The sequence below is a fragment of the Schistocerca gregaria genome, chromosome 8, assembly GCF_023897955.1.
Source record: "Schistocerca gregaria isolate iqSchGreg1 chromosome 8, iqSchGreg1.2, whole genome shotgun sequence".
Taxonomy (NCBI): Eukaryota; Metazoa; Arthropoda; class Insecta; order Orthoptera; family Acrididae; genus Schistocerca; species Schistocerca gregaria.
The window spans coordinates 93,488,354-93,506,212 of NC_064927.1; the positions used below are offsets into that span (position 1 = coordinate 93,488,354).

Below are 17,859 nucleotides of genomic sequence, written 5' to 3' on the forward strand. Positions count from 1 at the left end.
TGCTGTAAATATTCCTACTGAAGTCAGGCTATAATTTAATACTTAAGCTATTCCATTATGTAACACACAACAAAAATTAGTCTCACACTAGCACTGAAGATACACTCTAGTGGCAGAGCTTCTGCGTTAGTAACGAGGGTATAGGAGAATTGAAAGTAGTTCTACATAGCAGCACAGGCCAGCAAGTAATATTGTAGAGAACTTACGTTTATCAGTAATGAAATTACATAAATGTGTTTTAGTCTGTTTCCTCTTGTGACATGCATTAGTTTATGGATATCTCCGTTTGCCTCTATAGGCCATTAAGATAGTTACATGCAATACAGAAAAGTGGGTACAAATGAGTGACTGTTGAACTAATTTTATTAACTATGAAAAATACATGTAGCAAAGATTTATTCGTGTAAGTTGACAGAAGTTGCTGGACGTCGTCCATTTCATCTGAGGACTCGTACCACTTGCTCCTCATTGTTCCACATGGCGAGGTCTAGTGGGGTGAGCCGACTGTGGTCCTCGGCCCTCTTGTCGGCCCCCGCCTGCAGCAGCGCAGCAGCGGCCTCCGCGTGGCCCCACGCGGCCGCACAGTGCAGCGGCGTCCTTCCGTCCCAGTTCCTCGCATTAGGGTCAGCACAGGCAGCTATCAGCAGGCGCACCACCTCCACGTGGCCATTGTACGCAGCCCAATGGAGAGGCGTGTTCTGCTTGCTCGTCTTAGTGTCTACCACCGCTCCGTTCTCCAACAGACATCGGACTACTTCCACGTGTCCCCTCATTGCTCCGAAGTGTAGAGTCGTCCTCCTGAACCAGTCTTTCGCCCCGATATCTGCTCCCGCCGCCAGAAGCGTTCGCAGAGCCTCTACTTCCCCTGTCTTAGCCGCAAGGATCAATCGCCTGTTCTTCTCCTGTGCGGATAAGCTCCTGCACAATATAGAGTGATTCTTACATTACTATAAATACTAACATCTTCTGAAGAAAAGCATCATAAAAGCAAACTTTAAACAGTTCTAAAAACTGACAAATCTCCCTTCAGTGAAACACATCACAGTGAAGCTCACTCTATATTGAATTTTAGATTCACACTTTCATCCCCTTACCTTACTCTTCCCCTGTTCACTAGGGCAACTGAATCCTATTGTCAACCTATTGTGGACTCCATTGAAACATATTGTTCATACAGCTGCTATTATTCCTGATTGTGCACCAATCCTTTCAGATACTTGCAAAGACATATGCTTACATAATAGCAGAAACGTTCAGTCCATCTACATGTAAATTTCGTGTCGCAGCCTTACTAAGTACAGAGAGTTACTATGTGGTGTAAAAATAAATTTTAATATTCCAGAAATAACAATGACATCAAGTGAACTCGCTCTGTCTCCCTTACACACACACAGTCACACACACACACACACACACACACACACACACACACATTGTATTGCATTTTATGTTAACCAGGAACCTAGAAACGACAGAGAGGCTCCGCAGCCACATTGGTCGACAACCCCACCACGACTACCACTACACTTCACACCTCTGCTGCCCCACAACAAACCCAGGGTTATTGTGCCGTTTGGCCCCCAGTTAACACCTCCCCCCCCCTCCCCTCTCCAGGGAATGTCTCACACCAGATGAGTGCTTATGTTTGCATGGTAGAGTAATGGTTGTGTACACGTACGTAGAGAACTAGTTTGCGCAGCAATCGCTGACATAGTGTAGCTGAGGCGGAATATGGGGTACCAGGCCGCATTCGCCAAGGCAGATCGAAACCGTGCACAGACTGGCTGGCTCACCAGACCTCGACACAAGTCCGCTGGGCGGATTCGTGGCGGGGACCGGGCGCTCCTATATGTGTAGTAATGTGTTTCTTCAAGTCCATTGGAATGTGTCCAGTTCATAAGCGACACTACAATAATAACTTTTCTCTTCTTTTCTGTCTTGAATCGGGAAAACTTTCTGTGTAGCACCACTGTTTTTGATTGATGGTCTCATAAATTTCAAAACGTGAATTGAAAACTCTCCATGTTCTTATTCCTGTGCTCATGTAAGAATAATGGAAATCCCTAGAACCTCCCTCTTTGTTATATTAGTTGAGTACAAACTGTGTAGTCTTTTACTTCAAAATATACTGCATTGGCAATCAAATCATTGCAGCTCACTTCCATATAGCGGTGTGCTTTCGTGACGGCAGTTATCCATATCCACCACTTTCGGTGGTTAATCTCCAAAAATGAAAGCAAAGTCTGTTGCATGATGAACAAAGAACTGTACTCGTGACACTTGCGAAACTCCATCAATTACACGGCGCTCTACACAAAAGTCGAGTTGTGTCTGCTGCCCCAGTCTCCACTTTGTCACGACTGCAGAACAGCTGGGCGTATTTCCTCCTTGCAGCGAGCACCTGAGCACGCATATGGCCTCGATCCAATCTCTCGTCGTCACTGCTGTTTCCATCTATGATATCCAAAGACAACCATCAGAAACTCTCATTTACATCTTTTGTAGTAAGATTAGCCACGGTCCTCCATTGTCTCTGTGTTGCTTTCCCCACATACTTAGTGGAAGCACCTATGTTACAGGTGTTTGAAAATCAAAGGTGGAAACATCAGTGTCAATGGAAGTTTGGGTCAGCACAAGAGATATCCTCAGGAAGCCTAATGATTAAGGCGACTGCTTGCAATAAGTAGAAAGTCCCAGTGTGGATCCTACACTGACACAAATTTTCTATGGTCGTCACATACATAAGCCTACAACAAAGTTATTTAAAGAAAAATGTGTTGTTGTTGTTGTGGTCTTCAGTCCTGAGACTGGTTTGATGCAGCTCTCCATGCAACTCTATCCTGTGCTAGCTTCATTATCTCCCAGTACCTAATGCAACCTACATCCTTCTGAATCTGTTTAGTGTATTCATCTCTTGGTCTCCCTCTACGACTTTTACCCTCCACGCTGCCCTCCAATACTAAATTGGTGATCCCTTGATGCCTCAGAACATGTCCTACCAACCATTCCCTTCTTCTAGTTAAGTTGTGCCACAAACTTCTCTTCTCCCCAATCCTATTCAATACCTCCTCATCAGTGTTCTTCTGTAGCACCACATTTCGAAAGCTTCTATTCTCTTCTTGTCCAAGCTAGTCATCGTCCATGTTTCACTTCCATACATGGCTACGCTCTATACAAAAACTTTCAGAAACGACTTCCTGACACTTAAATCAATACTCGATGTTAACAAATTTCTCTTCTTCAGAAACGCGTTCCTTGCTATTGCCAGGTTACATTTGATATCCTCTCTACTTCGACCATCATCACTTATTTTGCTCCCCAAATAGAAAAACTCCTTTACTACTTTAAGTGTCTCATTTCCTAATCTAATTCCCTCAGCATCACCCGACTTAATTCGACTACAATCCATTATCCTCGTTTTGCTTTTATGATGTTCATCTTATACCCTCCTTTCATGACACTGTCCATTCCGTTCAACTGCTCTTCCAAGTCCTTTTTTTGCTGTCTCTGACAGAATTACAATGCCATCGGCGAACCTAAAAGTTTTTATTTCTTCTCCATGGATTTTAATACCTACTCCGAACTTTTCTTTTGTTTCCTTCACTGCTTGCTCAATATACAGATTGAATAACATTGGGGATTGAATAACATTGGGGATTGAATAACATTGGATCGACTCTTATAACTGCCATCTGGTTTCTGTACAAATTGTAAATAGCCTTTCTCTCCCTGTACTTTAACCCTGCCACCTTCAAAATTTGAAAGAGAGTATTCCAGTCAACATTGTCAAAAGCTTTCTCTAAGTCTACAAATGCTAGAAATGTAGGTTTGCCTTTCCTTAATTTAGCTTCTAAGATAAGTCGTAGGGTCAGTATTGCCTCACGTGTTCCAATATTTCTACGGAATCCAAACTGATCTTCCCTGAGGTCAGCTTCTACCAGTTTCTCCATTTGTCTGTAGAGAATCCGCGTTATTATTTTGTATCCGTGACTTATTAAACTGATTGTTCGGTAATTTCAGATCTGTCAGCACCTGCTTTCTTTGGGATCGGAATTATTATATTCTTTTTGAAGTCTGAGGGTATTTCGCCTGTCTCATACATCTTGCTCACCAGATGGTAGAGTTTTGTCTGGACTGGCTCTCCCAAGGCCGTCAGTAGTTCTAATGGGATGTTGTCTACTCCTGGGGCCTTATTTCGACTCAGGTCTTTCAGTGCTCTGTCAAACTCTTCACGCAGTATCGTATCTCCCATTTCATCTTCATCTACATCCTCTTCCATTTCCATAATATTGTCCTCAAGTACATTGCCCTTGTATAGGCCCTCTATATACTCCCTCCACCTTTCTGCTTTCCCTTTTTTGCTTAGAACAGGGTTTCCATCTGAGCTCTTGATATTCATACAAGTGGTTCTCTTTCCTCCAAAGGTATCTTTAATTTTCCTGTAGGTAGTATCTATCTTACCCCTAGTGAGATAACCCTCTACATTCTTACATTTGTCCTCTAGCCATCCCTGCTTAGCCATTTTGCACTTCCTGTCGATCCTGTTTTTGAGACGTTTGTATTCCTTTCTGCCGGCTTCATTTACTGCATATTTATATTTTCTCCTTTCATCAATTAAATTCAGTATTTCTTCTGTTAACCCAGGGATTTCTACTAGCCCTGGTCTTTTTACCTACTAGGTCCTCTGCTGCCTTCATTACTTCATCTCTCAAAGCTACCCATTCCTCTTCTACTGTATTTCTTTCCTCCATTCCTGTAAATTGTTCCCTTATGCTCTCCCTGAAACTCTGTACAACCTCTGGTTCTTTCAGTTTATCCAGGTCCAATCTCCTTAAATTCCCACCTTTTCGCAGTTTCTTCAGATTTAATCTACAGTTCATAACCAGTAGATTGAGATCAGAGTCCACATCTGCCCCTGGAAATGTCTTACAATTTGAAACCTGGTTCCTAAATCTCTGTCTTACCATTATGTAATCTATCTGAAATCTGTCAGTATCTCCAGGCTTCTTCCATGTATACAACCTTCTTTTATGACTCTTGAACCAAGTGTTAGCTTTGATTAAGTTGTGCTCTGTGCAAAATTCTATCCTCTTTCATTTCTTAGCACCAATTCATATTCACCTACTATGTTTCCTTCTCTCCATTTTCCTACTACAGAATTCCAGTCACCCATGACTTAAATTTCCGTCTCCCTTCACTATCTGAATAATTTCTTTTATTTCATTACACATTTATTCAATTACTTCGTCATCTGCAGAGCTAGTTGGCATATAAACTTGTACTACTGTAGTAGGCGTGGGCTTGGTGTCTATCTTGGCCACAATAATGCGTTCACTATGCTGTTTGTAGTAGCTTACCCGCATTCCTATTTTTTTATTCATTATTAAACCGGCTCCTGCATTACCCCTATTTGATTTTGTATTTATAACCCTGTATTCACCTGACCAGAAGTCTTGTTCCTGCTTCCACCGAACTTCACTAATTCCCACTATATCTAACTTTAACCTATCCATTTCCATTTTAAAATTTTCTAACCTACCTAAGGGATCTGACATTCCACGCTCCGATCCGTAGAATGCCAGTTTTGTTTCTCCTGATAACGACGTCCTCTTGAGTAGTCCCCGCCCAGAGATCCGAATGGGGGACTATTTTACCTCCAGAATATTTTACTCAAGAGGACGCCATCATCGTTTAATCATACAGTAAAGCTGCATGCCCTCGGGAAAAATTACAGCCCTAGTTTCACCTTGCTGTCAGCCGTTCGCAGTACCAGCACAGCAAGGCTGTTTTGGTTAGTGTTACAAGGCCAGATCAGTCAATCATCCAGACTGTTGCCCCTGCAACTACTGAAAAGGCTGCTGCCCCTCTTCAGGAACCACACGGTTTGTCTGGCCTCTCAACAGATACCCCTCTGTTGTGGTTGCACCTACGGTATATCGTTGAGGCACGCAAGCCTCCCCACCAATGGCAAATTTCATGGTTCTTCGGGGGGGGGGGGGGGGGGGAGAGAGAAAAATGTACAATATTCTAATTGTAGTTAAACACACAGCCCACAAAACGCACAATACCTCTTGTTTGCTGTACGTTCAATTTATGTGGCCTGGCATTTTTTTCTGCTTACTCTTCCTCCATCATTTCTTTGACAGTATCTCCATAATTAATAGTCACACTCACATATTTTCTTAATTTCACGTGTTAGTGGAGTTGCCATACATCATATCCCTGCTTCAAGAATTATTCAAATCAAGATTAGTAACGAATAGAGATAACCGGCATTGACAAGAGAAACTGCTTCCTACACCGCAACACATGTACACAATCTCCCAGAAGGAATACGGTTTTACGACACATTTCCGACATATCTGCATTTAGTGATGGTGAACTGAACACAATATCACTGTTAATGGATTCTCACAACGAACCTTCAAAATCCCACATATCACAAGTCAGAAATTACTTTTTCTGGCAACTATACGTTCTTCTCCGAAAGGTGACAAAATTGGAATTAGATTTTTCTACCATAATATTGGGTTGACACCGAATAATCAGCTAATATAAACGGGAAAATACTTGTAGTAGTGGAACTCACTGCAATCGACAGATAATGGCGTCATCAGGTGGAGAAGTGTGGTACGGATCTGGGGGCGGTGCAGTTCCAGCAGGAGTCGGTCGACCTTCGCTATGGGGTCTGCTTTCTCCATCAGTTGTGGCAGGAGTTGGCCGACCTTCACTGTGAGGACCGCTGTCTCCAGCTGCTGCAGCAGGAGTCGGCCGACCTTCACTGTGAGGGCCACTGTCTCCAGCTGCTGCAGCAGGAGTCGGCCGACCTTCACTGTGAGGACCGCTGTCTCCAGCTGCTTGAGCAGGAGTTGGCCGACCTTCACTGTGAGGGCCACTGTCTCCAGCTGCTGCGGCAGGAGTCGGCCGACCTTCACTGTGAGGACCGCTGTCTCCAGCTGCTGCGACAGGAGTCGGCCGACCTTCACTGTGAGGGCTGCTGTCTCCAGCTGCTTCGGCAGGAGTTGGCCGACCTTCACTGTGAGGGCTGCTGTCTCCAGCTGCTTCGGCAGGAGTTGGCCGACCTTCACTGTGAGGGCCACTGTCTCCAGCTGCTGCGGCAGGAGTCGGCCGACCTTCACTGTGAGGACCGCTGTCTCCAGCTGCTTCGGCAGGAGTTGGCCGACCTTCACTGTGAGGGCCGCTGTCTCCAGCTGCTTCGGCAGGAGTTGGCCGACCTTCACTGTGAGGGCCACTGTCTCCAGCTGCTGCGGCAGGAGTCGGCCGACCTTCACTGTGAGGGCCGCCGTCTCCAGCTGCTGCGTCATGAGTTGGCCAACCTCCGCTGTGGGGGCCGCTGTCTTCAGTGGCTGCAACACTGCACACAGACACACAACGTAGAAAGCATATGGGCGCAGAAAGTCGCTTATTGCATGTAGTAGTACTAAGGGACTGACCACACAGACACAAGAGAAAACACTGTAGCAGTGACAATTGTAGGTAAGTTAATGCAAATGGCTTAGCACTGGGCTAATCAGTTTCTTCACTGTAAGTTTCCCATAGATCTAGTGTTACATGCTGAACAAGAAACTGTTCAGCATTAAGCAAACTATGAAATTACAAGCAACGATCAACAATATTGCTGCAATCATTGGAGAAATATTGGACAGGAAACTTCAAAAACATCACAAAATCAACATTAAGGAGCACTAATTAGTATTTTGGAAACATTTCAATGTACTTAATGTGACACTATGACGATCAGATGATATTCAATGTGTTCAAAGATTATGTGTCGGGGACTTGACTATATAGTAAACAGTGAAACAGTAGCTTGTTAACTGGTCCAGGAAGGAAACTCAGAGGAGTAAGTAACACGGAAATAAAACGATCTGTGTTAAAAGAGTTAGAAATGGATCAGTATCTGCAATAAATGGGGCAGAGAGGGTGACTTACTGTGTGTCAGAAGAAGTAATGACTGTATCATTCACTGTCATCCTATAATAACGACAGAGGGAACATCAAATTAGAGAGGAAAGCAGATGTATGGTGCCTGTTCCTCCAGGATACAAGTAAACGTTTTGAGCAATGACACACCGTACCTTTGCGTGTTGCTGAGGGGCGTGTACTGAAGTACAGCACTTGTTTTGGGTCAAAGCTCAAGAGACAGGAGTAGCAAATGTAATGGAAGTGCCCAGCATCATGTGGGACTGCCTGAATCTGCTGAATGAATTGGCATGTGGATTTGTGGCGTGGTCTTGAAGTGTGTGTATATGCTTATGTCACATGGTTTAGGAAATAGCTTCCAGCTGAGAAATGTATCGATTTTCTTGAAGACTATCGTATTTCTGTTGACGAATACAAAAGCTATTCGAATTTCTTCCTGTACTGCTTGGTCTGAAAGAAAGAATTTTATTACGCAGAAACTGCTGAGGGACTGTACAGGCATACCAATAAAATGAAAGAGAGCTATGCAGTACTCAACGCTGTAGCAGTGTCCTGTATACTTACAAGCACATTTCGTGGCAGGGTGTGTAGAACGCTAGCTGTCGATTACAGCAACTGATTCATTGAGTTGGTAACTATATATTTTACGAAACTTCCTGGCAGATTAAAACTGTGTGCCCGACCGAGACTCGAACTCGGGACCTTTGCCTTTCGCGGGCAAGTGCTCTACCATCTGAGCTACCGAAGCACGACTCACGCGCGGTACTCACAGCTTTACTTCTGCCAGTATCTCATCTACTACCTTCCAAACTTTACAGAAGCTCTCCTGCGAACCTTGCAGAACTAGCACTCCTGAAAGAAAGAATATTGCGGAGACATGGCTTAGCTACAGCCTGGGGGATGTTTCCAGAATGAGATTTTCACTCTGCAGCGGAGTGTGCGCTGATATGAAACTTCCTGGCAGTTTTAATCTGCCAGGAGCAAAAGATCCGGGACCTATTAGATCTGACGACGTACCGAAAACTAAGCGCAGATCTGACGCAGCGTATCACACGGAATACGAATCGGTTAATCTAGGCGTCTTCTCTACCAGAGAACACACAGAGAAACCTGCGCAACACAGAATCTTTACCACCTGGGCACCTTAGATCCATAAGATCAGCGTACCACCGAGACCGATTGTTAGCACTCCCGGCTCACCGACGTATCAACTGCAAAACGCTTGGCCTCTCTGCTCCAGCCGCACGTGGGGAAGACAGACACATACATGAAGGACTCAGGACATTTCACTGAGAACCTGAAGAAACTAAAACTTGCACCAAACGACATCCTGGTCAGTTTTCATACTGTTTCTTTGTTTACGGAAGTGCCACTCAGTGACTCTCTGGAGCAAGTCGGTTCGATTTTCCCGCAAGACATCACAAAGCTCTTTCATGTATGTCTCACCACGAGCTATTACACGTGGAATGGCAATTTCTACGTACAGCTGGAAGGTGTCGCCATTAGTACTCTTAGTCCAGTGGTGGCCAACTTCTTCATGGAACATTTTGAAGCACAGGCACTGGACTCAGCGACTTGTAAAGGTAAGATGTGGTACAGACACGTCGATGATGGAGCCATGGTGAAGAACAGCTCGGTGACTTCCTAAGACACTCGAATAGCCTCTATGCGGACATAAAATTTACCATGTAAGTAGAAAAGCACAAAAAACTCCCATTTCTAGATGTGGTGGTCACAAGGGACAGCGAAAACCTGGGACACAGTGTGTATCGAAGACCGACACACACGGACCGATAACTGCACAAACTATCAAACCACCACCCGAGTCAGAAAAGAGGCACGATTAATACGCTTGTAACGCGAGCAGGTCGAATATGTGAGCCGCAGCATATCAGACGCGAAATGCAACAGCTGGAAAGGATTTTGAGGAGCGTTGAGTTCTCCACAAATTCTACTAGAAGTGTAACAGAGCCAAACACTCGGAGAATAACAAATCAGAAAAAGAGATGTCGGGTACGGCCTTTCTGCCATACATTCCCAGAGTGGCGCACAGAATCGGTCGTATATTGCGCAAACACGGCTTAAAGGCGATTTTCAAACCGACAAGGAAGGTCAAAGAGAGTCTTAGACAGGCGAAGGAGAAAAAGGATCCAAAGTTCGTAATATACCTTTTACCATTCACATGCGGAAAAGTTTATGTCGGAACTCGACGATCAATCAACGCGAGGATCAAAGAACATAAGTGACACTGCAGGTTGGGGCAGGTAGAGAAATTGGCCGTGGCAGAGCACGCACTGTGTGAGACCGACCACGTAGTGAAATTCGCCGACATAGAAGTTCTCGTTGTAGAGGATCATTATCAGAACCGCTTGTTCAGAAAAGCTATGGAAATACGTAAACACGGGAATATCTTCAACAAGAAAGACGGAAACCTTAAGGTAAACGGATCCTGGCTTTCCGTGCTACAGCGAACGACCGTCGCAGGTAGCAAGAGGAGAACCACACCGGAAGTGACCGCGGAGAAGCACTTGGACGTTGGCGCGCCAGGTACGTAAAGTCTGTGGTATCGAGCTCGGTTCCAGTTCACAACCAGGAATGGAGGGTGAAGCTTCGAGAATGCCAGCCACTCGTGCTGGCGAAACGTCAGTCAAATTATCAGACGAACGTCGGCCGAAGAAGTCGAGACGGAAGCCAATAGGCAGTTTGGCTCAAGCTGTGTTCACACACAGTGCATTTTTTTCAGAGATTTAGTGCCAGAACCTAAAGAGTTGCTCGTTGCACATATGTTATTTTACAGATCTCATTCTACATCTACATCTATATCTACATGATTACTCTGCAATTCACATTTAAGTGCTTGGCAGAGAGTTCAGCGAACCACAATCATACTATCTCTCTACCATTCCACTCCCGAACAGCGCGCGGGAAAAACGAACACTTAACCTTTCTGTTCGAGCTCAGATTTCTCTTATTTTATTTTGATGATCATTTCTACCTATGTAGGTTGGGCTCAACAAAATAGTTTCGCATTCGGAAGAGAAAGTTGATGACTGAAATTTCGTAAATAGATCTCGCCGCGACGAAAAAGGGTCCTGCCAGTGAAACGCAACCTTTGGCTCGCCTTCCTCACAATATTATCTGTGCGGTCCTTCCAACTAAAGTTGCTCGTAATTTTAACACCCAGGTACTTAGTTGAATTGACAGCCTTGAGAATTGTACTATTTGTCCAGTAATCGAAATCCAACGGATTTCTTTTGGAACTTATGTGGATCACCTCACACTTTTCGTTATTTAGCGTCAACTGACACCTGCCACACCATACAGCAATCTTTTCTAAATCGTTTTGCATCTGATACTGGCCTTGGATGACCTTACTAAACTGTAAATTACAGCATCATCTGCGAACAACCCGAGAGAAGTGCTCAGATTGTCACCCAGGTCATTTATTTAGATCAGCAACAGCAGAGGCTCCAGGACGCTTCCCTGGGGAACACCTGATATCACTTCAGTTTTACTCGATGACTTGCCGTCTATTACTACGAACTGCGACCTACCTGACAGGAAATCACGAATCCAGTAGCACAACTAAGACGATACCCCATAGGCCCGCAGCTTGATTAGAAGTCGCTTGTGAGGAACGGTGTCATAAGATTGCCGGAAATTTAGAAATACGGAATCAACTTGAGATCCCCTGTCGATAGCGGCCATTACTTCATGCGAATAAAGAGGTAGCTGCGTTGCACAAGAACGATGTTTTCTGAAACCATGCTGATTACGTATCAATAGATCGTTCCCTTCGAAGTGCTTCATAATGTTTGAATACAGTATATGCTCCAAAACCCTACTGCAAACCGACGTCAATGATATAGGTCTGTAGTTCGATGGATTACTCCTACTACCCTTCTTAAACACTTGTGCGACCTGCGCAATTTTCCAATCTGTAGGTACAGATCTATCGGCGAGCGAGCGGTTGTATATGATTGCTAAGTAGGGAGCTATTGTATCAGCGTAATCTAAAAAGAACCTAACCGGTATACAATCTGGACCTGAAGACTTGCCCGTATCAAGCAATTTGAGTTGTTACGCAATCCCTAAGGCATCTACTTCTAAGAAACTCATGCTAGCAGCTGTTCGTGTTTCAAATTCTGGAATATTCCATTCGTCTTTCCTGGTGAAGGAATTTCGGGAAACAGTGTACAATAACTCCGATTTAGTCTTCGGTAACAGTACCATCGGCACTGCACAGCGAAGGTATTGACTGCGTCTTGCCGCTTGTGTACTTTACAGACGACCAGAATTTCTTCGGATTTTCTACCAAATTTCGAGACAATGTTTCGTTGTGGAACCTATTAAAGGCATCTCGCATTGAAGTCCTTGCCAAATTTCGCGCGTCTGTAAATTTTAGCCAATCTTCGGGATTTCGCGTTCTTCTGAACTTCGCATGCTTTTTCCGTTGCCTCTGCAACAGCGTTCGGACCTGTTTTGTGTACCATGGGGGATCAGTTCCATCTCTAACCAATTTATGAGGTATGAATCTCTCAATTGCTGTTGGTACTATATCTTCGAATTTAGGCCACATCTCGTCTAAATTTGCATAGTCAGTTCGGAAGGAATGGAGATTGTCTCCGCTTTTTTAAATAAAATTATTTTGCGTTTGTTTCTGGTGGATTTGGAAGAAACGGTATTGAGCCTAGCTACAACAACCTTGTGATCACTAATCCCTGCATCAGTCATGCAGAAAGGGCCAAAACAGATTACGAGGTTAGAAAAACTTGGCGCTTTCGTAGGTTTTGTTAGGTACCTTACCTGCTAATGATCAGTGGTTACTTTAGAGATTCCGAAAACCTTTTATGAGAAGTCAGCGAAGGCGTCGTGAACTGTCAGGAAATGGTCGTCAATGAGCAGAGAGACGTCTAAAGATAATGACAAATATTCTAGGCTTGGCAATACAACTGTGTGTGGAATCTTATGGGACTTAACTGCTAAGGTCATCAGTCTCTAAGCTTACACGCTACTTAACCTAACTTATCCTAAGGACAAACACGCACACCCATGCCAGAGGGAGGACTCGAACCTCCGCCGGGACCAGCCGCACGGTCCATGACTGTGGCGCCTGAGACCGGTCAGCTAGTCCCGAGGGGCTTGTTGGCAGTAGAAACACACGCACAAGGATGTTGGCAACCCAGACATCTACATCTACATCTACATTTATACTCCTCAAGCCACCCAACGGTGTGTGGCAGAGGGCACTTTATATGCCACTGTCATTATCTCCCTTTTCTGTTCCAGTCGCGTATGGTTTGCGGGAAGAACGACTGTCTGAAAGCTCGAATGTCTCTAATTTTACCTTCGTGATCTCCTCAGGAGGTATAAGTAGGGGGAAGCAATATATTCGATACCTTATCCAGAAACGCACCCTCTCGAAACCTGGCGAGCAAGCTACACCGTGATGCAGAGCGCCTCTCTTTCAGAGTCTGCCACTTGAGTTTGCTAAACATCTCCGTAACGCTATCACGGTTACCAAATAACCCTGTGACGAAACGCGCCGCTCTTCTATGGATCTTTTCTATCTCCTCTGTCAACCCGATCTGGTATGGATCCCACACTGATGAGCAATACTCAAGTATAGGTCTAACGAGTGTTTTGTAAGCCACCTGCTTTGTTGATGGACTACATTTTCTAAGGACTCTCCCAATCAATCTCAACCTGGTACCCGCCTTACCAACAATTAATTTTATATGATCATTCCACTTCAAATCATTCCGCACACATACTCCCAGATATTTTACAGAAGTAACTGCTACCAGTGTTTGTTCCGCTATTATATAATCATACAATAAAGGATCCTTCTTTCTATGTATTCGCAATACATTACATTTGTCTATGTTAAGGGTCAGTTGCCACTCCCTGCACCAAGTGCCTATCCGCTGCAGATCTTCCTGCATTTCGCTACAGTTTTCTAATGCTGCAACTTCTCTGTATACTACAGCATCATCCGCCCGCCTCGTGCTTACCCGCACCCTGCCGGTGACTCGGCGAGCAGCCGACTCAGTTTGACCACGTCTTCAGGCTGGGAGCGCACTGCATCGGCCCAGCCCCGAGTGGCCATCACCTCGACCAAGTTGGCCCTAACGAAGCTGACGGCGGCCTGCCGGAGGCTGGCACAGGAGTGCCTGACTGCCAGCAGGGCAGTGGCGGCTGCCGTCTCCACGGACAGCTGCGCGGCCACCTGCCGCTCGCACTCCGCCTTCAGGAGCGGCAACCCGCACTTCTCTGCGGCCAGCAGCAGCTGGGCGGCCACGCTGGGTAGCTGGGGGGCCCGCAGCGTGTAGCAGTATGCGAGCAGGAGGCGCAGCACCGCGCCCTCCACCCCGCTGACCGCGACCACGCCGCCGCTGGCCTGCAGCGCGTCGGGCCGCAAGACGGCGGCAAACACGGGGCTCCTGGCTGCCAGCACCGCGGCGTGCGCCACCAGCCGCGTGTCGCCCGCCTCCAGAACCGCCACGGCGCCGGCCCCGGCGTCCAGCAGGGCGGCCAGCTCTGCGGTTGCGGTTGCGGTCTCCTTAACCCCCTCGACTGCTTCCATTGTGCACAGCTCTGAAACGAACCGCATCTGAGCATTCTACTGCCCTTACACAGCTGCCCCATTGCTTGTGTTACAAGCAAATCATTATGGAGCAAGAGAATGTAAATGTTGTCCATTATGCGTCAACTGCAACAAAACATTGTGGCGTCGCAACTAGTGCGCGATCGCCCATTTGTCTATTAAAAGCTTTACTTCAGAACTTGGAAATACTGACGGCCTTGGGAGAGCCAGTCCTGGCAAAACTCTACCATCTGGTGAGTAAGATGTATGAGACAGGCGGAATACCCTCAGACTTCAAGAAGAATATAATAATTCCGATCCCAAGGAAGGCAGGTGTTGACAGATCTGAAAATTACCGAACTGTCATTTTAATAAGTCACAGTTGCAAAATACTAACGCGAATTCTTTACAGGCGAATGGAAAAACTGGTAGAAGTCGACCTCGTGGAAGATCAGTTTGGATTCTGTAGGAATGATGGAACACGTGAGGCAATACTGACCCTACGACTTATCTTAGAAAATAGATTAAGGAAAGACAAACCTACATTTCTAGCATTTGTAGACTTAGAGAAAGCTTTTGACAATGTTGACTGGAATACTCTCTTTCAAATTCTAAAGGTGGCAGGGGTAAAATACAGGGAGCGAAAGGCTATTTACAATTTGTACAGAAACCAGACGGCAGTTGTAAGAGTCGAGGGACATGAAAGGGAAACAGCGGATGGGAAGGGAGTGAGTCAGGGTTGTAGCCTGTCCCCGATGTTATTCAATCTGTATATTGAGCAATCAGTAAAGGAAACAAAAGAAAAATTCGAAGTAGGTATTAAAATCCATGGAGAAGAAATAAAAACTTTAAGGTTCGCTGATGACATTGTAATTCTGTCAGAGACAGCAAAGGACTTGGAGGAGCAGTTGAACGGAATGGACAGTGTCTTGAAAGGAGGATATAAGATGAACATCAACAGAAGCAAAACGAGGATAATGGAATGTAGTCGAATTAAGTCGGGTGATGCTGAGGGAATTAGATTATAAATGGGACACTTAAAGTAGTAAAAGAGTTTTGCTACTTGGGGAGCAAAATAACTGATGATGGTCGAAGTAGAGCAGATATGAAATGTAGACTGTCAATGGCAAGGAAAGCGTTCCTGAAGAAGAGAAATTTGTTAACATCGAGTATAGATTTAAGTGTCAGGAAGTCGTTTCTGAAAGTATTTGTATGGAGCATAGCCATGTATGGAAGTGAAACATGGACGATAAATAGTTTGGACAAGAAGAGAATAGAAGCTTTCGAAATGTGGTGCTACAGAAGAATGCTGAAGATTAGATGGGTAGATCACATAACTAATGAGGAGGTATTGAATAGGATTGGGGAGGAGTTTGTGGCACAACTTGACTAGAAGAAGGGATCGGTTGGTAGGACATGTTCTGAGACATCAAGGGATCACCAATTTAGTATTAGAGGGCAGCGTGGAGGGTAAAAATCGTAAAGGGAGACCAAGAGATGAATACACCAAGTACATTCAGAAGCATGTAGGTTGCAGTAGGTACTGATAGATGATGAAGCTTGCACAGGATAGAGTAGCATGGATAGCTGCATCAAACCAGTCTCAGAACTGAAGACCACAACAACAACAACAACTTCAGAATGTATGTGGGCTGCAATGTAAGACGGTAGAGTATTATGTTAAGTCCCATAGTGCTTAGAGCAATTTGAACCATTTTAACACACCAAAAAATCGTTTTTCATATCAGATGCATTGTGCTGCCGCCTATTGCCGGGTACTCCATATCAGCGACCTCAATAGTCATTACACATCGTGTAAGAGCAGAATGGGGTGCTTCGCGGAACTCACGGTCAGGTGATTGGGTGTCACTTGTGTCATACGTCTACACGCGAGATTTCCACACTCCTAAACATCCCAAGGTCCACTGTTTACGATGTGATAGTGAAGTGGACACGTGAAGGAACACGTACAGCACAAAAGCGTACAGGCCGACCGCGTCTGTTGACTGACAGAGACCACCGACCGTTACAGAGGATCGTAATGTGTAATCGGCAGACATCTATCCAGACCATCACACAAGAATTCCAAACTGCATCAGGATCCACTGCAAGTACTATGTCAGTTAGGTGGGAGGTGATAAAACTTCGATTTCATAGTCCAGTGGCTGGTCATGAGCCACACATCACGTCGGAAATGCCTCGCTTGGTGTAAAGAGCGTAAACATTGGACAATTGGACAGTGGAAAAACGTTGTGTGGAGTGACGAATCGCGGTACACAATGTGGGGATCCGATGGCAGGGTTCGAGTATGGCGAATGCCCAGTGAACGTCATCTGCCAGCGTGTGTAGTGCCAACAGTAAAATTCGGAGGCGGTGGTGTTACGGTGTGGTCGTATGTTTCATAGAGGGGGCTTGCAACCCTTGGGATGTTTAGGAGTGTGGAAATCTCGCGTGTAGACGTATGACACAAGTGACACCCAATCACCTGACCGTGAGTTCCGCGAAGCACCCCATTCTGCTCTTACACGATGTGTAATGACTGTTGAGGTCGCTGATATGGAGTACCTGGCAATAGGCGGCAGCACAATGCACCTGATATGAAAAACGATTTTTGGTGGGTTAAAATGGTTCAAATTGCTCTAAGCACTATGGGACTCAACATATGAGGTCATCAGTCGCCTAGACTTAGAACGACTTAAACCTAACTAACTTAAGGACATCACACACATTCATTCCCCAAGCCGGATTTTTGGGGGCGGTGTGTGGATTCTTTTAATCACATAGTGTGTTTAAAAAAGCAATGATATTTTGCGATTGTATCTGTACTACTTTTCTCTTAAAGCTAGCAAAAACAGCAGTTGGGAGAGCCATCGTTTGCAAATAAGGTAATCTACTTAAATACCTTTTAAAACTTTCAGATAGATATATATTGATTTTAATGACTTCTTCTACCAGATCCTGTAACTGTTTTTAATTTAAGACTGACTGAGGTTCTCCTGAGATCTCTCGTCTCTCTCCCATTAAAAGATAAATTAAGGGGGTTTACTATCTTTGGATCCATAAAAGTGTTTCAAATCCACCCCCGAAACGGTTTTTCCGAATACGGAACGGAAATGTTTGTTATTCGCGGTTGAACAAAAAAATGCAACTTGCTTGAAATCGGCCTTTATCGAGCACCAGTTTTTTTCTTTCGGAGAACGCGTTATTGTACCGGTGCTTGGGAGGAAACACACAAAATTCAGATGAAACTTTGAACGCGTGTGTTTGGAAGTAACCCCCCAAGCATTTGCATTCTGGCGCAAAGACTGTGGAGATTACGAATTTACTGG

General features: G+C 45.1%; 1 protein-coding gene across 9 annotated transcripts in view; it reads right to left on the bottom strand.

Moving 5' to 3' along the window:
* Positions 1–345: 345 nt before the first annotated feature.
* LOC126284119 (cortactin-binding protein 2-like) overlaps positions 346–17,859 on the bottom strand; it is a 36,745-nt gene continuing 19,231 nt past the window's right edge. For 2 of the 9 annotated variants that reach the window (XM_049982803.1, XM_049982804.1), the window contains exons 2-7: positions 13,959–14,541; positions 7,185–7,375; positions 7,083–7,133; positions 6,930–6,980; positions 6,590–6,776; positions 346–918 (exon numbers count right to left, since the gene is read on the bottom strand). In XM_049982803.1, coding sequence (XP_049838760.1) covers positions 438–918; positions 6,590–6,776; positions 6,930–6,980; positions 7,083–7,133; positions 7,185–7,375; positions 13,959–14,530 — 1,533 coding nt within the window. In that variant the 5' untranslated portion in view covers positions 14,531–14,541 and the 3' untranslated portion in view covers positions 346–437. Of the gene's footprint in view, positions 919–6,589; positions 6,981–7,082; positions 7,376–13,958; positions 14,542–17,859 lie in introns of all 9 variants that reach the window. The other 7 variants (XM_049982807.1, XM_049982806.1, XM_049982808.1 and 4 more) reach the window with 7 other exon arrangements.